This window comes from Eumetopias jubatus, unplaced genomic scaffold, assembly GCF_037043125.1.
Source record: "Eumetopias jubatus isolate StellerSeaLion01/CBP00866 unplaced genomic scaffold, mEumJub1_p1.0 scaffold_1, whole genome shotgun sequence".
In the NCBI taxonomy this organism is placed as follows: Eukaryota; Metazoa; Chordata; class Mammalia; order Carnivora; family Otariidae; genus Eumetopias; species Eumetopias jubatus.
In genome coordinates, this window is record NW_028274807.1 from 178,944,214 (window position 1) to 178,967,035 (window position 22,822).

Below are 22,822 nucleotides of genomic sequence, written 5' to 3' on the forward strand. Positions count from 1 at the left end.
CCGCCGGGCTCGCACGCTCCGCCGCGCCGGGCCGCCGGGCCACCGGCAGGCACGCGCGCCCGCAGCGCGCACACACTCCCGGGCACGCACACCGACGGCCCGGCCCACGTCCGCCACGCCCCGCCCTCCCCCGCGCCCCGCCCCCGCCCTCGCGGCGCCGGCCGCCGTCCTCCCATTGGCCACACGGCGCGTGACGCGCGGCGCCCGGCCCCGCCCCTCGTCAGTCACTCGGCGGAGGCGGCGCTGGCGGGGACTAGTCTCGTCCGGAGACTGGCAGCAGCGGCGGCGGCGGCGGCCGGAGCTCGAGCCCCAGCGGCTGAGGGCGGGCGGGCGGGCGCGGGGGAGGGAGGGGGGCCGGTCCGCGACGACTCCCCGGACGGCGTTTCTCCTCCGAGCGGCGCCGGTTTCGGCTTTGGGGGGGCGGGGGTACAGCCCATCCATGACCATGGGCGACAAGAAGAGCCCGACCAGGTACCTGCTCGGAGCTGAGGGGGCGGAAGGGGAGGGAGGGCTGGGGGCGGGCGGGGACCGACGACGACTAGGCCCCGGAGCTACCCGGGGCGGGGGGGAGGCGCTGCTAAGATGGAGATCCGGGGGCGGGGGGAGGCGGCGGCGGCGGGCGGTGGCGGCGGCGGCGGGAGGCGGTGTAGCTCCCGCTCGGGGCCGGCGGCCGTGCGCGCCGCAGCCATGGCGGCTCCTCCTCAGCCGCCCTCCGCCGCCGCCGCCGCCGCCACTCCTCCCAGACAAAGGGAGATTTAACCAGGTGGGGAGGGAGGGAGGGAGGGCGCTAGCAAGGGAGGGGAGAGGGAAGGAGCCGGCCCACTCCCCGCCGCCGGCCTCGGGCTGCCCCTGCGCGCCCCCTCCAGATCCGGCCCGCGGCTCCCCTGCCGGCCCCCCCAGCCCCACGCTCAAGTCCACAAGTCCGCCCGCTTCCTGCGCCCGCCGCGGCCCTTCCCGGGGCGCCGCCGCCGCCGCCGCCGCCGCAGCCGCCGCCGCCTGCTGTGCGAGGCAGCGCGGCCCGGGCCCGGAGGTTGCGGGGTGCCGGTGGGGGCGCCCCGTGCCCTCCCCGAGTCCCTGTTTCGGTCCCCGAAAAGGGTGGGTGGGTGGTCGCTCGAGCGAAGTTTCCAGCACTGGATTCCTGCGAAATTGGCGACGGCTCACCAGCGCCTGTGTTTTGCTGTTTCTCCCCCGTTTTCCTGCTCCCTGTCTCTTCCCTCCCCTTTCCCCCACTCCTCACTCCTCCGAAGGCCAAAAAGACAAGCGAAACCTGCCGCAGACGAAGGCTTTTGGGATTGTAGCGTCTGTACCTTCAGAAACAGCGCTGAAGCCTTTAAATGCAGCATCTGCGATGTGAGGAAAGGCACCTCCACCAGGTACTTGAAGATCTGTGTTAGCTTTTGTTGAAGGACTTTTTTTTTTTTTTATAAGGTGGGGGAGAGGGTGGAGAGCTATACTTTCTGCTCTCTTTCCAACTTGTTGATTATGGCTTTTTTGCATTTGGGGGGTGGGTGATGTGTGGTTTTGGTTGTGTGTATTTATTTCGTGTTGGGTGCAAAGCGTCCTATTCACTGAATGATTTATGGGAGGGACTTTTTCCAGGTTTTCGTCTTATTTCAAACAGGCTGGATTTATTTGACACTTGTATCCATTGGCTTATTGGTATTGGCTCAAAAAGAGAGGAAGCACTGTTTTTGCTATGGATTGTAGGACTTTAAACCTTTTATTTTTGCCATGTGTAGAATGTTTTTAATTTGCCTGTCGTGAATTATTTTTTTCTTCTCTGAGCGATTTAGTGGTGGATGTACAGTTAAGCTGTTTGTTGTGCTTTTCCTGTCTTGAACTGCAAATGTCTGTTATTTTCTTGCACTTGAAAATAAATGTTGGGGTTTGATAAAGCGCATTTTTTGGAAAGCTGAGCTGTCAATTTGTGTTTTTTCTGATTAGCTTATGCAGAGTGGTGATGGAGGACGATTTTGCAAAATGGTGAAATGAATAGACTGTATTGAAGTTTTTTTGTGTTTAAAGCCTTATTACAATGAAAAGAATGTTGAAAGAATTCCTTTTCACTTTTGTGAAGGTAGTAAATCGCGTCTGGTATCAAAACAAGTTGGACTACTCCACATTTAACGTTTAGGTATATTTGGCTAAAATGTCGAAGCTAGTTTTGTAGCCTTCTGGTCATCTTTCAAATTGAATCTGGAATTTGTGTCAGTGATGTTAGAGTTTGAAGTTAAGCTATTCTTGATGTCATTTCATGGGAAGGCATTGCGGTATATGTGTGTAAAAGCTGGGAGGAGTGAGTTCCTAGTGGGTCCTTGAAGACTTAAGTTGATTGCCAGAAGTCTCATTTCATCAGGTACTTGTTTTTGAATTGGTGGTGTTCCAATATGATTGTATAGTAGTACTCTATAGTTCCAACTGGATGTTATTTTTTTACTAAATGTGTCCTCTTAGGGTTTCATTGCTTTATTTATACCCGGGATTACCTCGGATATTGGGTAACCTAAAGAATATGATTCTGGGATGAATTGTTCCAATTACTGGTGGAGCATTTTTGGGACTTCCACTAAATCTTTAAATAAAGAGTGCTTTGAATTAAAGTACTCAAGAACGAAAAATATTTCTCCAGAAGTTTTTACAGCAAATTCATGTCAATTTTTGTATTACCATAAGACAGATTTAGTTAAAATAAAACACACTTATTGGGAGCTTAATAGATTTTGTTTTGCTCTGTGAAACAGGGAATTCCATCAAATGGCATGAAAGTTTAGAAATGTATTTGTTATTTAAAGCAATAGTGATTATATTTTATTTATGAGTAATGTTTTTTTACATGTAGAATCCCTCAGAGGCCAAACCTCTTTATTGTGGTTTTGCTTTGAGTGTTACGGTAGATGACGTTTAAGTAAATGACTAGGAAACTCCTAAGAACTTGAGAACTTCACTGGTGAAGAGCAAAACCAAATTCAAGTTTACATCTGATGTATTGCTGGGAATAATCTTAAAATGAAATGCATTTCAGTTTCTTTGTGCATTTAAAAAAAAATCTGACTTATCAACTTTTTGGAAGCATGTGGGAGGTTTTGGTTTTAAAAGCTATAGAAATATTTAAACTTTTTTCAGAGTTACAGATGATAGTGAAATTCAGTTTTTTAACAAATACATTAAATTACTGAAGACGAAATATTTTAGAGTCTGTTCAGGAACAGGATACTTATCTCTTTAAGGGTTTTCATTTAATTTTTGGAGGACTTAAACTCTTAAAAGTTAAGATACCTTTACATGGCCTTTTTGTTTTCATCTTGGTTATTGTCAATGTTTTGGTGTTTGAGATCTATTCTTGAAGTCATCATTAATTGGAAAGCAAACAACATTTTGGCTTTCTTAGGCTATGAATGTGTTTCATGTGGAAAGGTGAATTTCAGAGGTCTTCATTTGGGCGTTATCAGGTGTAGGAACTGTTGGTTAATTTCTCTGCCATACTAGCTACTGCTGTGTGATTTTCCTGTAATTTTTTGGCACCTCAAAGATTTAATATTTTTTGCCTTGCATAGTTTTAATCAGATCTGGTATTGATGATAGTACAAAACTTGTTGGGTTTTGAATGCTGAGTAATAGGCAAAAATTGGTGATTTTAGAATAACTTTTTAAAAAATGATAAAAGGGCTTCGTTAACCTGTTGACTGGTATAGAAATTGGGTTTTATTGCTCCAAGCTGGTGCTTCGTATTCATATTATAACAACAGCCTAGCTGGTGGCCTAGCCAGTGGTCATTTTGGTGTTTGTTCATCATTTTTGTCTTTGTTGCCATCATCTACCAAGTCAACCAAGGAAGTCAGGTTTTAATTAGTAGTAAGTTCAGTAGGACATGGAACTGTATTTACCCTTTGAGGATAGAATTGGTGTCCCTTAATTTGATGAGGAGAATAATAAGTTATCCAAACAACATTTATTAAATTCCTAGGATGTGAAAGATACTGGTCAAGACATTGGCGAGGGGTGGGGGGGGATTGGTTAGACATGTACGACAAAGAGCAGAATCCAAGTGATAAAGGCTCTAAGAGAGGTATAAATAAAGTGCTGTGTGGGAGATTGGAGCAGTCTGGCTTGGCGAATCAATTAGGATGCCTCCTCCTCCCCATTTCTTCTAAAAAGGGAATTGATTTCTACAGAATCACCTGCCAACTTTTCATTGTTATTGTCATGTGTACTTTATATGTTGAATTCTGCAGGTGGATTCATGAAAGTGATTCATAAGATCTTTTTTTCCTTATTGGAGCAGCATAGAGACTGGAAGGCGGTCAGAAGCTCCTAAGGAACATGTTAAGGGAAGAAGGAGGAAATACTTAATAGGCTACTTGGACATTCAGGGGGCAATAGAGATCTATATTGGATGTGTCAATTATATGGAGGGTTTCTTTGGGTCTTAGATACACTCCTTTTTCTAACTAATTGTATCATCCCACTCTCTAGCCTTTGCTAGTGATTATTTTATAGTTTTATTGAGGTATGATTTACATACTGTAGAATTCACTAATTCTAAGTGCACGATTCATTGAATTTTAAAGACTGTGCAACCATCACCACAAAACCAGGTTTTAGAAGATTTCCATCACATCATAGGTTTTCTCCTGTCCTGTGATACAGCTTAAGAGCATGGATGGGTCACCTGCAGCCGGAAGGTTGCCTCCTCACCATGCTGAGAGAACTTTGCCCTAAGCCTTTCAACATAGGAAATAAAGGAGTGTGTATATAAGGTGGCTGTGGGTGGGGAGGAAACACTATCTCTTTCCTAGGTGATAAATAGGAGGTAAATAAAGTAGGATTTCCCAGCCTACTTTGCCAGTCTCTTGAAAGATGATACTATCAGCTTTTAGAAGGAAAAATCCCTGCAAATTAACAAATTTACTTAACCATTTTGTTAAGTTGAAGTTCTTGAGTGTTGAGCAGAGTAACTTGCTAGACTCGGTGGTAAATTAAATATACTTTGCTTCGGTCTTGCTACTTCTCTGAATCTAATAATGTCTTTGTTGGAAATAAACACACTGCTGCAGCTCTAGCTGATTAGTGGTTCTTTGATCATAGTGCTGCATTTTGATCTTCAGCTACTGCTTAAATGACACTCACTTGAAAATTGGTCAATTTTTGCTTTGGGTAATTACCATAGATTTAGAACTTTTCTAGTCTTCAGTGCCAGATTTTATCCTGATACTGGGTTCAAATCATGTTTATTGGACTACCATCCCTCTGAAAAGTGTACTGTTTTTTAGAGCTTTTGCAGACAGAAGTGAGGAATTTACTGGTGTGCAATAAGATTATGTCACTTAAAAAAAAAGTTGGTACTCAGCATATTGAATTAGAAGTTGGTACTCCATTTTGTTGGTAAAATGTTTCCCTTGTTTCGGAACTCATTTTTTGAAGTTGGAAATTTGGACATTTTCTCTCCTTAAATTCAGGTAGCCAAACAACTCAGTATCCCTTGAATAGTCATGAAGTACTTTAGAAGTTTTAGGGGAAAACATACATAATTAGTGATATGTGAAAGTTCTGATCTTGCTTCAAAAGTGCATTGCCCTGAGGTAATTTTCAGGTAGGAAAACTCCCAGAAAGCAGGGGTGGGGTGTACCTAACCTAGAGTAGAGCCAGGCCTCTTCCCTATGGTTTCTGATCATCTACCACAGTGGTTTTGCTCCTTAGATCACATGGGTTTTACGGTAGTGTTTGTCTTTCATAAAATTTCTCCATAAAATACATGGAGAAATTACCTGTCTTCTGAACCATCAAACCTTACCAAACCTTTCGGCCTCAAAGCTGGTAGAGTTTTAAAGATCACTCTTACCCAGAAGCAGTGATAATTTATTTTGTATTTGCTATTACATTGGACTTACTGATTTATTGCTACTGACTTGATCTTATGTATACTTGGTGACCTTAAAGTAAATTACCTGGGTAGTTGTGGTTATTTGACAAGTTTTTATTGAGCACACAGCCAAATGGGCTCTGGGTGTACAGTGGTGGAAAGACAGACAAGGTCCTTGTTCTCATGAAATTTGAAATATTATGGAGAGGAAGAGAAAATAGCAGGTAAACAGAAAAATAATTTCGGCCAGTGGCAAGTGTTTTTGAGAAATAAGAGCAGAATATGGAACTATAGAATGATGAGAACTGGGGGAGTGATGAGAACCACTGTGTTGAGGTACACATTTGCCTTGTTGGGCAGCATGCATGCTCCTTTCTTTTGGAGCAAGGGATAATTACTTCTGTAGGTGTAGCCTCTGCCATTTAGCTCATTGGGTTGGGGACAGTTTAGAATTGGAATCTTTGTTGTTCAGACTACTCAGCTTTTCCTTAGTTGCATGCCATATACTGAGGCCAGGCCAGCCAGCTAACTTGTCAGTATGTCCTGTAGTTACTGGGATGGGAGGCTTGAATGGATTACTCATGTGGCATACATTTATCCTGTGCTTTTGTCAATGCTGAAGAAATTCCAAGATTAATAACTATTTTGGTAAACGGCAGCTACTTGAGGAAGTTGCAGCACTAAGTTCACTGGAACTTTAGGTAATGGTGGATTTCTACATATTTGTCTCCTTTGCAGTTTGAACTAAAACATTCTAGTCTTTCTGGCTCTCATTTTCTGTTTGGCTCTGTCACCAGGACCTTTTTTGTTTGTGGCATCTTCCTTTATCCTCCCCATCAGGCATGTTCCCTCCCTGTTTTTTTAGGTAAGGAGTTTTTTGTTTGTTTAAGGTTTATTATTTTAAAGATTTTTATTTAGAGAGAGAGAATCTCAAGTAGACTCTGCACTGAGCGGGGAGCCAGACTCAGGGCTCCATCCCAGGACCCTGAGATCATGACCTGAACCAAAGTCAAGAGTTGGATGCCTAACCCACTGAGCCACCTAGGCGCCCCTTTAAGTAAACTTTCTGAACTGAAGCATGCATACAGAGAAGTGCACAAATTATAATGAAAAGGCTTGAGGAATCTTCACAAGGTGAACACACCATGTAACTTGCACCCAGATTAAGAAACAATAGTAGGACCGCAGAGTCCATTGTACACTCTTGACGGTCACTTCAGCCACTGTCCTGACTTCTAACTCTGGGGGGGAGTTCTGCATGTTTCTGAATTTGGTATAAGTGGAGTCATACAGTTAGATGCACTCCTAGGTCTGGCTTCTTGAGATTCATCCATGTTAGTGTGTGTGGTTCTTGTTTATTTTACCAGTGCTGCTATTTTATCCTGAGTATCTTAGATCTCAACTCTGCATGTAGACCATTACACATTCTAGAGATAGGATTTCTTCTTGATAGGTTATTATTATCTACATACTTTAACACAGTTGTCTTCTTTCATCTGTGGTGTAAATTCACACATCATTAGGTGTAAGGATAAAACCTGGTGTGTGGAACTTTCTACAGTACATAAATGGAGTAAGCTTTTGTCTCTCATGAGTTGTAGTGTTTATCAGTCATTTGTATTTCAAGTCATTGGTTAAGTAAACCGAAAATTCCTGCATTCAGGGAACCTAACAAATGTTGAAAAGATGAGACAATAAAAAGATCTTCAGTGTTGTGAAGCGCGCAGTGATGGTAGGCATGGAATGAATGAGCACGTGGTAGAGATAGTTGGTCTTTGTGGGTACATTGGGGAAGGCCTTACTGAATCTGGGATTTAAATGAAGCCTTTATGATTCTTAGGTGTAGACTTTGTTGTACAGGCTGGTACAGGTTAGTTGTTTGCTCCCTCCTACATCCTTTTCAGCTCTTCCCTCACTTCAGATGTCATCCACACCTTTCCACTTCTCCCCACAGGCTGGTAATTCCCATTTACTATATAATAACCATCCATCACCACCCTTATGCATGCATGCCCATGGCAATCAAATCCAGCTGGTTTTGGAGCCTCTCCATTTGGTCCACTTAAATTATCTCCTAGTTCTTATTGCCTTTAAGGTAAAGTCCAAATGCTGAGCATCACAAAGGGCTTCTGATTTAGTCCTTTCTTTCGTATTCCTTTAGGATTTTTGGAGGCAGACTGCCACCACACCTCATCTGCCCTCCACATATACCATGTGTGTGTTTCCTGCCAAACTGCTTGTTTCCCAAGCATGGATCATGATACCTCATTTCCATACCTTCACACCTTCTATTCCTCTGGATTTTCTCTGAAATGCTTTCCCTTCCTTTTGTGTCCTGCCTCACTCCTATTTGTCCTTCTGGATGTCTCAGGAACCCTTTTCATCACCCTCCAATCAGGTGTACCTCATCGTAACACTTGAATTGGATTTTTATTTGATTGTCTCACCCTCCAAATCATGTATAACTTATTGTAACACTTTAACGGAATTTTTATTTGATCACCTGTTAGGTTTTACCTTTTTTGAGGGCAGGACCTTTCTCTCTCTCTCTCTCTTTTTTAACTAATTTGAGAGAGGGAGGGAGGGTGGAGACAGAGGGAGAGAGAATCTTAAGCGGTCTCCATGCACGTCCTCAGAGCCCAATGTGGGTCTCCATCTGATGACCCTGAGATCATGACCTGAGCAGAAACCAAGAGTCTGACGCTTAACTGACTTGAGCCACCCAGGTGCCCCCTGAGGGCAGTACCTTTTTCACAGCTTAAAAATCTAGTACAGTGCCTGGCACTTGACAGGGGTTCAGTAAATGTATATAGAATAGATGAAGACTAGGAGTTTCAATTGGAATCCCCTTTAAAACTGTTCCAGTTTAAAAGTTTTATCTGATAAATATGCTTTCATAGTAGGGCTTGAATCGTGTGTGTAATGTTACTGGTTTAGGGGAAAGCTGTCTTTATTAAGTGTGTCGTTAAAAGTAGTATTCCTGTTTTTCTGGTTTTGTTTTTCCAAACGTGTGCTGGAAATTAAACACAGAGCTTGAGCCTTGGACGCTGTAGGCAGTGCATTTAAAGTACTTCCTGGAGTGGTTTGGAGCTTCAGAGCATTAGCACATTTACCTAAATAATAACTGATAATTCCTAATCCTTTTTGGTTGCCCATTTGGTTATTAAAGCAGCCAGAAGTCATAAAAGTCTGATAATAAAGCGAAAGATCAGTCATGTTGTGCAAAATCAATTTTAAGGACCTAGATGGGTGTGCATGTAACCTGGCATCTAAAGGCAGTTTAAAAAATGGGTATAAAACGTGTTGGGTGTTGATGGAGATGTTATGCTGTCCATTGTATAAGTTCTCTTGTGTTAATATATTATAAGTTGGAAGTTGTACATGGAGTATATTCTGTTGAGTAATTTGGATTAATTCTGTTAAATTGAAGTCTTGACTCAGTTATTTAGCTTTAATTTCAATTCAATGCAGTGATTGACTGTTGTGTTAAAGAAGAATTCTCAGTAAAGTCAATACAAGTAAACTGCAGTGTTAGAAACCATGAATAGTTGAAATCACAAGGTAAACAGGTGAAATTTTAATTTTTCAGTAGGATTAGATAATACTGCTCTCCCCTCCCGATATCAATTTAGAAAAACTATTTAAATGATCCTTTGAGAAAAGAAACTGGTGGAAGGGATATGTAAAAACAAAAACAAAAAATCTTACTTAAAACTTTGAGAGCATTAGCAATACATTTTAAGATGAAGTAGACTTTGGGAGGGACAGGAAATTAAAGGTGAGGTGGGATGCCAATCTTATCAGCCTGTATTGGATCTTAAAACCTATTGAGTATATGGTAGTTAGTCATGGAGAAAACAAACCTGGTGACTGCTTTCTAAGAAGAGATCAGATTTCATATGTTAAGTTATAAGGTTTATGTACTGTTCATTCTTTTACAGAACTAAAACTTAATATCTTAAGTCTGTCAGAATATTCAAGGTTTCAAGAAATAAGAATTCAGCTCCAGCTACCTTCAGTCAAAACAAAACTGTTGTCTTGGGGCACCTGGGTGGCTCAGTTGGTTAAGTGTCTGCCTTCGGCTCAGGTCATGATCTTGGGGTCCTGGGATTGAGCCCCACGTTGGGCTCCCTGCTCAGAAGGGAGTCAGCTTGTCCCTCTCCTTCTGCCGCCCCGCCCCCCTCTTGATTTTCACACGCTTGCTCATTCTCTCAAGTAAATAAAATCTTAAAAAAAAATTTTTTTTGCTATTTTACATAATAATGAGAAGAATACCATTTAAACTCAGAATAAGCTGTAGGAATCGGGACCCCTGTTACTTGCCCAATTTCTGGACCATTCTTTGTTGCCTGGGGGTTGGGACAGGTAGATTGGCCAAGCCTAACATATCTGCAGAGTCTTAGTTGGAGGGAAATGGGACACTTACCCAGGTGGATAGGAAGTAGCTACCATAGTAACACACCTTTGTAACTGGATTAATACTCATATATTCACTTTGAATTTCAAACTTTAATAAACATGAAGGCTGGAACTCTGTTTATCTGGTACTACCCCAGCATCTTGTAAATTTTTATCATACAGATAAAGGAAAGAGATTATCAGTGCATTGGTAAAATTTAAAATAACTGAGGTGTTGTAGGTTATTTTCCTGTATCATTACATATAGTCATGATTCTCCTTTATTTTAGTTGTCAGGGTGGTAATACATGCTTATCATAAGTTTGGGGACAAAACAAAAACATAAAGGTCACTTTTATTCTGCCATGCAGAATTATTTTTATTTGTTGACCAATTTATTAATTTATTCCCTGGACTGCAAATATTTGAGTAGTTTTCCAGGTGCTGTTTAATATGCTAGTTCATTGAATTTTCAAAGTGTTGTAGGAGTGGGAATATCAGGCAGTGTGTGATACAAAACAAATTGAGTCTCTGATTTGAAAGGCATGCACTCTGACCTGTTGGTTTTATATGGTTCATTTTGGGTTTTCTTCTAAGGGAAATTTTTTGTGAACACTTCATGGGTTTTAGGATTCCTTTTTGTAGGAAATAAAGCTAACATCCAGTTTCCAGTTTTCTTTTTGGGTTGTTTTAATTTGGGGGAGAATGAAAATATGTCTTTGAATTCCTAATATCTGTGGCATGATTAACTTTCTATATAAGGCAGTCCAGATTTGTTTTTATATTAAATTTGTTTAGAATGGTGGTTCTCAAATTTAGCATGTATCACAATCGCCTGGAACACTTGTGAAACACATTGCTTGATTGCCTGCTCGACCCCCCACCTTCTGTTTTTTTATTAAGTAGGTCTGGGGTAGAGCCTGTGAATTTGCATTCCTTAAAAGTTAGTAAGTGATGTTAGTGCTGCTGGTGCTGGTCGAGGGAGCACACTTTTGAGAACTATTGGTTGGATGACCTTAAATTCTAAAGAGAAGCAGCCATGTTTCGTAATGAAGCTGGAGATAGTTTTGATGTTTGTTATGGAAAATTTATGTCTTGGCATTTCAAAGTGAAGTTAAGAGAAGTGATCCACATTCACGTTTTTAACCTAGAGCTGGTATTAGAGGTGATTTCTTAATAAATAAATTGTGTGTAATACAAGAATATTTATAAATTGGGGGATCATATCAACTAAACTTATCTTTTTCACATTGTAAAATATGATACTGTCTTGCCCTATTAATATGTGAGTTGGATTTCAGATATGTATTTTAAAAAGCTATTTCTTTGCAGTATACGTTAGAACCAAGTTTTACAATCACTAAACTAACGTTTCAATAAAATGTTGCCAAAGACTATGAATAGGTAATTAAAAGAACTACAGATTGAGTCATGAAACATGAGAAATGTATAACCTTCCCATTACTTAAATACAAAACAACATTTTCGCAAATCAGTTTAAAGACTAAAAATTTTTTAGTGAGTCTAGGAAGAAGTGGACATTGTCACAGACCCTTGGTGGTTGGGTAAGTTGCTTTAAATTTTCTGAAGGCCAGTTGGTATCAATTCCCTTAAAAATATTTGTACCTTAAAAAAAAAATTTGTAGCTTGTGACCCAACAGTTCAACTTCTAGTAATAAGTGTTATCTGCATATAAAAATTTCTGTGTAAATATATCAGTTATATCATTATTATAACAAAAAAGGACTGGCTGGCTGGTGAACCCACAAGTGTTGGTAGTGCACTACATGAGGGACAAGTCTTCACTAAACACCACAGGGGTCTCTGGCCCAAAAAGTGGAGTTTGATAGTAATTCTTGCTGCAAGTAAAACAAACAAAAAAAACCTACATAGAAATCAGCAGGGAATTGTTAAAAACCATGCAATAGTTATAAATATTTTGCAGCTCTTAAAAATGTTTTGAACTGTTTCTTTTGGTGGGAATGTAAAATGATAAAACCGCTCTGGAAAATAGCTTGGCAGTTTCTTGCAAAATTAACCATATAATTACTGTATGACCTAGTAGTTGCATTCCTGGGCATTTATCCCAGAGAAATGGAAACTTAAGTTCACACAGAACCTGTTAACGAATGTTCATGGCAGCTTTATTTGTAATACCCTAAAACTGGAAATAACCCAAATGTCTTTTCAGTAGGTGAGTGGTACATCCATACCACATGGAATACTACTCAGCAATTAAGAAGGAACTAACTCTTGATACATAGAACAACTGGCATGGATTTCAGGGGCATGATGCTGAGTGAAAAAAGCCAGTCTCTAAAGGTCACACACTTTGTAGGCGTCCATTAACATTTTTGTAATAAAGTTAGATAAGCAGTTGCCAAGGGTTAGGTTAGGGCTGATGGGGTGGGAGATGGGTGTGACTGTAAAGGGGTACTGAGAGGGAAAGTTTTGTGTTGATTAAATCTAATCTTGATTGTGGTGGTTACATGAATCTACATGTGATAAGGTGACATAAAATGGTACACAGACATCCCAGTGTCAGTTTCTTGGTTTTGATGTACTGTAATCCAGAGAATGCAGCCCTGTCTGGGAAACAGGGTACAAATTATATGGGACCCCATAATATTTTTGCAACATCCTGTGAATCTGTAATTATTTCAAAATAAAATGTTAAGTTTTAGAATATGTAATAAAAGGAAATGTTCATAATATTAGAAAAAAACAAGTTTCAAAATGATAAAACAATATGATCCCACCTTAATATTTCATACCACCTAATTTAATATATATACCTGGAAGTAATGAGTGATCAAAATAGTCTGAGCAGTAGCATGACGGATTCTTTTGTGTATATGCTTTTCTGTAATTTCTGTAGTGTAGCTGAGTTGGTATCACTTGTAGTTGGAAAAACCAATATTTGTAATAAGTTCTAAAAATTTAATTCTGGAATATTGAAATTTAAATAACATTTTACATTGAGATTGTAAAGTTTTGTTTTTATTGTTTTCACTAATTTAGCATGTAAACTATTAGCTGATATTGGAGAATATATTTGTACTTAAAACATGTTCTGTTGGTAAATTTAAAGCTGTTTTGTGCTTTTGGTATTACAGATGTCCTGTATGATGTTCTAACTCAGTGCTGTCCAATATACGTTGCAAGCCACATGAAATTTTAAACTTCATTAGCCACAGTAAGAAAGTAAAAAGCAGGTGAAATTATTATTTTTAAAGATTTTATTTATGTATTTGTCACAGAGAGAGAGAGAGCACAAGCAGGGGGAGCAGCAGGCAGAGTAGGCAGAAGGAGAAGCAGGTGACTTGATCCCAAGACTCTGAGATCATGACCTGAGCTGAAGGCAGACACTTAACCAGTTGAGCCACCCAGGTGCCCCTAGTTGAAATTATTTTTAAGAATTTATTGTGTTTAATCAGTTATATCCAAAATACTATCATTTCAATATGTAATCAGTATAAAATTGCAGTGAGATATTTTACATTCTTTTTATCATACTAGGTTTTCACGATCTGGTATGCATTTTACAAATTACAGCACAACTAGGTTCAGATTAGCCACCTTTCAAGTGCTCAGTAGCCACATAATGGCTACCATATTGGAGAGTAGTAGTTGTAGTTGAGAGCCAAGGCTTTGGTGTCAGACCTAAGTTTGAGTAACACCAGCCCTGTCATTTGCTAACTTTGTGACCTTGAGCAGGTTACTTAACCTTGTGCTTTAGTGTTTCATTTGTGAATAGTAACTTCTCCATAGGGGTATTACATGGATTGAGTGGGTGAATGTTTTTTTTTTTTTTTTTTAAGATTTTATTTATTTGACAGAGAGAGACACAGCGAGAGAGGGAACACAAGCAGGGGGAGTGGGAGAGGGAGAAGCAGGCTTCCTGCTGAGCAGGGAACCCGATGGCGGGGCTTGATCCCAGGACCCTGGGATCGTGACCTGAGCCGAAGGCAGACGCTTAATGACGGAGCCACAGAGGCGCCCCGAGTGAGTGAATGTAGCAACTTGGCACAGGACCTAGCACAGAATACGTACTGAAAAATAATAAAGCTGTTGATGGATTGTATTGGATTGAATGACTAATCATTCTAAAGGCACAAATAATATTACTAGGGAGAAATACATAAGTAGTACATGAGATAGTCTTTGTTTTTCACAATTGAACTTTTGGGGACCTAAGTTTTAAATGATGGGGGCGCCTGGGTGGCTCAGTTGGTTGGACGACTGCCTTCGGCTTGGGTCATGGTCCTGGAGTCCCAGGATCGAGTCCCGCATCGGGCTCCCTCCTCGGCGGGGAGTCTGCTTCTCCCTCTGATCCTCCCTCTCCTGCTCTCTGTTCCTCATTCTCTTCTCTCGCAAATAAATAAAATCTAAAAAAAAAAAAAAGAATAAAGGGACAAATATTTGAGCACTCATGTGCAATGTATTGCACAGGCACTTGAACATTTAGACTAAATCTTAAGATATTCTCAAATACTATGTATTTGCATAGCACTTTACATTTACCATACCAGTTTTTTGTCTGTTTTCCCAATGTAACACTTAAAGCAACCTGAGATAGAGTTGTTGTTATTCCAGCTTTCACAGTTGAGGAAGTTGAGACTCAGAAAAGTTAAGTAACTTAGTTGATTTCATACCCAGTTAGTAGAATAGAAGAAATAGAAAGGTGACATAATTAAATGGACAAATTAACATGGAACCAAAGTGTTTTGACTGCATTCTTTTAATTCCTTCCCTTCCTCCTTTGCTGTCTCAGGGGAGAACACTTTTCCAGGGCCATTTAAATTAAATAAGGGCGATAATATAATGTCCACTTTGTTTAGAATTCTGAGATTATTAGCTTAATTGTATCATCTATGATATAGAAGGTTAACATAAGCCTATATAGGTTAGGCGATTTATTTTGCTTGTTGTGATGATTCTTTTTATAACATTCAGTTTTTCTCACTCTGTCTCTTGATGAAATATCCTCAAGAAAATGGGCTGAGAATATGCAGTATAATACTGCTGACTGTCTTAAAATCACCTTTGAGGTACTGTTTATCACTTGACTCATTCAGAAAATTCCACAATTCTTGAAAGAACATGGCATGCCACCGTTAAAATCAGTAGTCTGAGGCAGCAGTGAGTTTGTGACTGACTCTCCCAAGGAAGTGGTGCCTGGGCAGAGTCTGATGGAGCACATATAATTAGGCGTTCGGTCTCTCTGTTCTAATATGTAGATTCTGCTTTCCAGTGTATGCATTGCTGTCTTTATTTGTGGGGTGATTTTCTCCAGTTAAGAAAATTGAGGGAGTCACAGGACATCTAATTTGTTGTTGAGTACTCTGGGACAAAATGTATGACAGTGAACTCATCCTGACATGTACTTTTGGTGTGCATCATTGAAGTATATTTATAAGGGGGGATTGCATTTTGGTGCTCAAGACAGGAGTTAATAGGGGGAGGTGGGTAGGTAGAGTGTTCTTTGCCCCTTGGTTTTCTCTCTGCCTCCCCTTCTCACGCCCCCCACCCCTGGCTCAGCGTAATGTGCCTGACAATGCCTCTCTTCTTGTCTACCCAACCTGTAAATGTTGTACAAAGAACCCCTCAGAAATTCTATGTGAAGAACTCATTTCTGATCTTGGTGAGTCTTAGCAACATGAAATTCTGCAATTAGTATGGTTTTTTCCCCCTTTATTGAAGGGTTGTGAGGATTGTGGAATGTGGCTATCCAGACTGACTGAAATGCGATGTAATTATGTTTCAAAGATTTGTTTTTTTCTCAGTGCTTAGGATGTCTTAAAAGTTTCACCGTACACAGTCTCCGCTTACTGCAATTATATTGTGAATAAAAGCTTTAAAAATATCACATTGGATGATACTATATATGTACAACTATATATGCTGGGTTGGGATTTTAAACTGTGGGTTGCAGTTAATTGAAGTTCCCTGAAATTCACAGAACTGGATGATTTCTTTGTCTCCGCCAGTTATAAAGTACAGTGATTTATGTCAGTTTTGGCGGTTTATAATGTAATAATGAAATGACTTAAATATCACGATGCCAAATTACTCGTCTAAAGTATATTGAAAGTAATTTATTTGTAATGTCATACTCCTCCACGCCCAAGATGTGTCAGTAGAAATTTATACATTTCAGAATCTCTGAATAGGAGGGCTTTATCTGTTAAAACTTTTTTTTTATTAAAGATTTTTTTTTTATCTATTTGAGAGAGAGAGAATGAGAGCTAGAGAGCACGAGAGGGAAGAGGGTCAGAGGGAGAAGCAGACTCCCCACCAAGCAGGGAGCCCGATGTGGGACTCGATCCTGGGACTCCAGGATCATGACCTGAGCCGAAGGCAGTAGCTTAACCAACTGAGCCACCCAGGCGCCCCTGTTAAAACTTTTTTGCAAGAGTTTGTATAGTTGAAATTTCCTTATTTACAGTTAATGTTTTTATTTTGAAATCCTTCATTTATGGACCTAAAAATCTTTGTCCCTCTTTTTCCCAGTCTAAGAAATTAAACTCATTGCAGACTGACCAAAACACTAGATTCAGTTACTCTTCTCTTACAGATCTTTAAGACAAGCTTTCTGTCAAAACACCTGGTGTGGAAGGTGTATTAACTACAGATAGGTGTACTACAGCCCTAGGGGTATTCTTAGTCTTTGTTATTTAATTAAAAGACCGACTCCCTGTGCTTTTCTTTCCTCTTTTTTTTTTTTGGAAAGTTGTATTACTGAAATAGTTAATACTGTGTCATGCCCCAAGGCAAAGCTTGGTTCTAATAGAACAGGTGTACATTTGCACTTTTTCATGCTTGGCATTTATTGAATAACCATTATTGAGGAAGTAACTGGAACACAGATCTAGAAGGAGCTTCATTGGGTAACAGGAAGAAGAGTGGGACACCTCATCAAAGGCTTCATCAGTAACCTGTATCCAACCTAATAATAATGCTGATAAGGGCCGGCATTTAACCAACGTTTAACAAACAGCAGGCACCATATTAAGCCTATTTCATGCATTGTCTCATGTTAATCCTTTTAGGGGTATGCTGTATATCTCCATTTTACAGATAACGAAATGAGGCTTAAGAGTTTACATTCCCAGCCCGAGTTTATATAGCACAGTTGCACTTGACTCGGATCTTTTCCAATTTCACATTCATATCGTTTCCAGTAAGTTTTTTTCTGAAAATGTCATTGCCATCTATGCAGCCACCAGTCTATAGACATCACTTTAGACACCCAGCTATAGCAGTCAGACATCAAATTCTGTTGCTTTATTCCTCCTGTATTTCTGTTGCTACCACCTTAATTAGGTCCTCATTTCATTTTTTAGTTCAGTGTGAACTTCATTAATTACAAATCTCTACAGTACAGACCTGCACCTGGACTATTGGAGTAGCTTTGCTCAGCCAGGTGTTCGGTGATCTCTCTAGAAAACACATAGATCATGTAGCTTGTCTGCCTAGAATCCTTAGTTGCTGTCTGATTGCCGGAAGAGGTATTGCCTTGTCTCCTTAAAGGACCTGCGAGGCCCCGCATGTCTACCTACCAGCTCATCTGTCCTACCTACCAGCTCATCTTTGCCACTTGTTACCATGAACCTTCTACTCAAACTTGTGTTCCCTCAGCATGTTCTCTCATGTCACTGTGTTGCCTGAAGACTTTTACCTTAGTGTTACTTGGTAAAAGCCACCTTAAGAAGACCCAGCTCATGTCAACTCTTTTGGGAAACCTCTTGATTCTTTTTTTTCTGTGATCATTGAAGAACTTTGTGCATTTCATTTTGTAGTGGAATTTCTTGTTTACATTTTTGCTCCGAATTTAAATTTGAAGTCCACATGGGCAAGGATAGTGCCTCTGACACAGTGTTAAATCTTCAGAGGCAGGGTCTTAATGTGCTGCTGCTTTTGTACTCTTAGGTGTAACTTGAAGTGTAATCCATTCTCCCAATCTCTAATTTTAAAATAATGTCATATATCAGTTAGCCTTTTCTGCAAAAGGGTATGGCCATTAAAATTTTTTTAAAAAAGTACTTGGTGAATGACTTGGAAATACTGCCAACATTTGTTTACTTCCTCTCTTTAGTTCCTAATTTTAGTCTTCGCATAGTCTGTTAACATTAAGTCTCTTTATTATCTCCCTTTCAAGTTCATACCTGCTCCTCTGCTCACAGCTGAGACAACAGTGTATTGCAAAATAGAATTCTTCTGAACCAGTGTCTGTTTTAAAAAGGTTCACCTTCTCAGGAGAACTAAAAAATGCCTTTCTCTTACGTTCCATTTTGTTCTGTGCTTGCTGGCTGAAGGTTTTAAAAACGGAGCTATCTTGAAAGAGAACAGTGACTAGAGTGGTCTAGATGCAGTATGGCTTGAGGAAAAGGATTAAAATTGACCAGATCATGAAGTCTATTTTTCTTAGAAATTTTACAGCTGAATAGGACTCAGAATGGCTGGAGTTCTCTTAGCAAGGGATTTTCAAGAGGTGGGCTGAAGAATTTTTTGAACTATTAGTAATTTAGATACTGGTATTTTATCTATTATTTTTCAGGATTGAAGTCCTAGATGATCTTTCCCTTTCAGTTGGTGTTGTTTTATAAATGAAGCCTCTTAATTGTATATAAATATTTTCTCTTCCTTTTTTTTTTTTGGATTTTATTTGTTTGACAGAGAGAGAGCCTTTGGAATTGGGCGCACAAGTAGGGGGAGCAGCAAGGGAGAGGGAGAAGCAGGCTCCCCACCCAGCAGGGAGTCCAATGTGGGGCTCGATTCCAGGACCCTTGGGTCATGACCTAAGCCAAAGGCAGACGCTTAACCAACTGAGTCACCCAGGCGCCCCTGTATTATCAGTATTTTCAAAACTCATTGATCTAATAATGAATTTCATGAAAGAAGATACATCTGATGAGTTGGAATGTTCTGGTAAATAAGAATTTGTGACATCTTAAATTAATCTGGTAGCTGTTAATAAGCATTTAATTAATGGAACACAAACTTTGAGAATATGAAAATAGAGACTAATGCTGAACTGCAAAGTTGGCCTCTAGAGATGTTACATGCAAACTTAAAAAAATCCATACCTAGTTTTAAAAACATTTGCAAACAGGAAATATCCTGTACAAACATGAATAAATTTAGTACACAGCAACCATGTTGATCCCTAACTGGGGAGCTTTTGCTAAATTTAGTGTTGGGCTTAATCCTATTCGTTAAACCAGCTAATGGTAACTTGATGAATCATTGTGATCCTCTTGTGGTTTTGAAAGGTGTATTTTCAGAATTAATTTTATTCATAACATGCTCAGAAAATTGTATAAGGTTATTGCTTTGTTTTTCTCATTGACCAGTATGATCTTTACTTTTCAGTTTTCTTTTGCAATCACCAGAAGTTTGTTTCCATTTCATTAATTTTTGTCACGTAAATAGATCTAATTATTTTTTTCCTATTCCTCCTTCCTTTATACAGGCCCTCTAGTTTTATATGAAATAATGGTTTAGGAATGAGGGTTGTATTTGTAACTCTTTACTTTTTCAAGTGCCTTACCCATAAAGTGAAATTTAAATTTAAGGTAGTTTTCTCCAAAGTCTTAGTGTGTTGTGGAAAAATCTTTCATATTCTAACATAGTGACAAATATATCTTGTCTATTTTTGTGTCATTTTAACTTTTCTAACCCTAATGCAAACAAATCAGATTTTTGAGGAAAGAGGTGTGAGCTAAACTTCTAACTTGGACTTCATGGTGGTGTCTGCTACTTAGTCTTTTATTGTAAAACTCTCTTACCTTTCTGTAATTGAGCAAATCCATCTAGATTGTAGAAAGTAAGATAAAGAATGTGGTTTTCTTAAAAAATTTTTTTCTTTCCTTTAAAGAACAGACTTTTGGGCTGATGAATTGTCCTTTAGAGTAAGAATATTTGCAGTTTGCAGATAAATCAGACTTTTTCTATAGGTCTGTTCTGGAGGATTATAATTTGACCTTCGGTTCAGCAAATATTTGTATTAAATTGTGGAATACTATTGTATATGAATGAACACATTTTTAAGTCTTGCATTTTAGAATCAAGAAAGCAATCTTGTTGGCCTCCTCTGCTTCTGCTTTGCAGCAAAGAGCAGAGTAAGAATGGTGACTGCAGAGCAGTTAGTGCCATTTTCCACTTGAATTTATATGATTTAGACTTTCTTCATGTAACCTGGAAATTCATTTTAATCATTAGATTTAAACCTTTTCATCACCACCCCGCCCCAGCCCCAACAAACAAACAAACAAACCCAAGCCCTGGAATTTAAAAAGGAAGGCTTCTGGCAAATGAGAGTTGGTTTACTTCTCTTCCCTTACCTCTGGCTTTTCAAGACTCAGGGATTCAAAAGTAGTGAAAGAAGTTCTACCTCTCCCTGTGTCCAGCCCCACAAAAACTTTCAGATGCTGTGAAGCGAGAAAGAGATAATTAGAATATTGATCTTTAAGTAAAACTTAGCCTGGCTGTGTTTTTTGCCTTTCATATCTTTTCAGATGTTTTGGACATAAAAACATTTGGACCAGGGGCGCCTGGGTGGCTCAGTTGGTTAAGCGACTGCCTTCGGCTCAGGTTATGATCCTGGAGTCCCGGGATCAAGTCCCACATCGGGCTCCCTGCTCAGCGGGGAGTCTGCTTCTCCCTCTGACCCTCCCCCCTCTCATGCTCTCTCTCTCTCATTCTCTCTCAAATAAATAAATAAATAAAATCTTAAAAAAAAAAAAAACATTTGGACCAGATACTAGTGTGGAGATCAGGAAGAAGAATAAGATTTTACTCTGCTATAGGGAATATAAGAGATAGCATAGTGACCCCAAAATTACATGAAGTTGTGAACAAGTTAGATTTATGAACTCTTCCAGCCATCAGGAAAACCACTTTATGCCTTGGTGAAACCCTGATGGTACAGGTTGTTTCTGAAAAGATGCGTGTTATAGTTTATGGGGTGTGTTGTGTGTGTGTGTGTGTGTGTGTGTGTGCGCGTGTGTAATGGTAATGACGGTGTTGATACTAAATTTACAGCTAAAATGTTAGACTCTATTGCCAATTAAAATTACTAGGAATGAAGGTAGAGCATTTTGAAAACACTTAAAAGCTAGTGAGAAAATACTTTGCTCTACAAAAAAAATGACGTATTTGTAGCATTTCTAGAATACATTCTTAAATAGAACTAAACAGCTAGATTTCATCTCCTAATTTTAAAAAATGATGAAAATGATGAATAGTAAAACACATAGAGAAATTATGCATTGCTGTATAAATTTCTCTATCTCTGTATTACTTAATCCTCTCAGAAAAACTAAAAAGTATTGTAATCAGGAGAAAAAGCACAACATCTTATCTGGGTTTAATTTTTTTAGCTTCATTAAAATCTAATTGGCTTATAAGATACTTCACATTTAAAGAATAACCTGTGAAAGCCAGTAGAAATAAGATAATTATCATATTTATTAACCCAAAAAATTTTCTCCTGCCCTTTGATAATTCTTCCTACCCTTCTCTGTCCCCAGTCGGCCACTAATCTTTCTGTAACTATACATTAGTTTGCATTTTCTTGAATTTTGTATAAATGTGATCCTACAGTATGTACTTTGGGGTTTTCCTTTGGTTTCTTTCAGTCATTGTGCTTATTTTGAGATTCATCCATGTTTATCCCTTTTTATCGCTGAATACTATTCCATTGTATGCCTGTTTTGCTGTTTATCTCTTCACCTGTTGATGGACATTTGAGTTTCCAGTTTCTGGCTAATACAGATAAAGCTGCCTTGTACATTCCTGAACAAGTCTTTGTGTAGACATACACTTTATTTCACTTGAGTAAAGCAGTGGAGTCACTGGGTATGTTTAACTTTTTAACAAACTGCCAAACTGTTTTTTTTTTTTTTTTTTTTTTTTACAGTGGTTGTATATTTTAAATTTCCGAAGCAGTGTGTGAGAGTTCTCTGGTTGTTCCACATTTTTCCAGTCTTTTTAATTTTAGGCGAATAGAGGGTGTCTGATGGTATCTCATTGTGGTTTTGTATTTTCCTAATAACTAATAACGATTGTTATTTTCATGTGCTTATTTGCCATCTTTTTTCTTTTGTTTTGTTTTTTTTCATATCTTTTACCATTTTTAACTTTGGTTGACTTACTGAATTGTGAGAGTTCTTTATTCTAGGTTCAGATGTAGGTTTTAAAAGTCTGTTGAAGCGGGGTGCCTGGGTGGCTCAGTCGTTAAGTGTCTGCCTTCAGCTCAGGTCATGATCCTAGGACTCTGGGATCGAGCCCTGCATTGGGCTTCCTGCTCCGCGGGAAGCCTGCTTCTCCCTCTCCCACTCCCCCTGCTTGTGTTCCCTCTCTCTCTCTGTCTCTCTCTGTCAAATAAATAAAATAAACTTAAATAAGTCCGTTGAAGAACACTAGATGAAATCCATTTGTTTTTTTTCTTTTATGACTTTTACTCTTTGTGTCATATTTAAGAAGTCTTTGCCAAACCCAACATCACCAAGATTTTCTCAGATTTTTGCTTGTAGGAGTTTTATAGTTTTAACTCTTATA

The 22,822-nt window shown here is 39.5% G+C and overlaps 1 protein-coding gene and 1 pseudogene across 1 annotated transcript in view; both read left to right on the forward strand.

Annotated features, from left to right (window-relative positions):
- The first annotated feature begins 356 nt into the window (after nucleotides 1-356).
- Nucleotides 357-22,822, forward strand: part of RYBP (RING1 and YY1 binding protein) — a 75,699-nt gene continuing 53,233 nt past the window's right edge. The window contains exons 1-2 of the mRNA XM_028101667.2: nucleotides 357-471; nucleotides 1,248-1,373. Coding sequence (XP_027957468.1) covers nucleotides 440-471; nucleotides 1,248-1,373 — 158 coding nt within the window. The 5' untranslated portion in view covers nucleotides 357-439. The remainder of the gene's footprint in view (nucleotides 472-1,247; nucleotides 1,374-22,822) is intronic.
- LOC148165106 (small nucleolar RNA SNORA62/SNORA6 family) lies at nucleotides 11,981-12,125 on the forward strand (annotated as a pseudogene).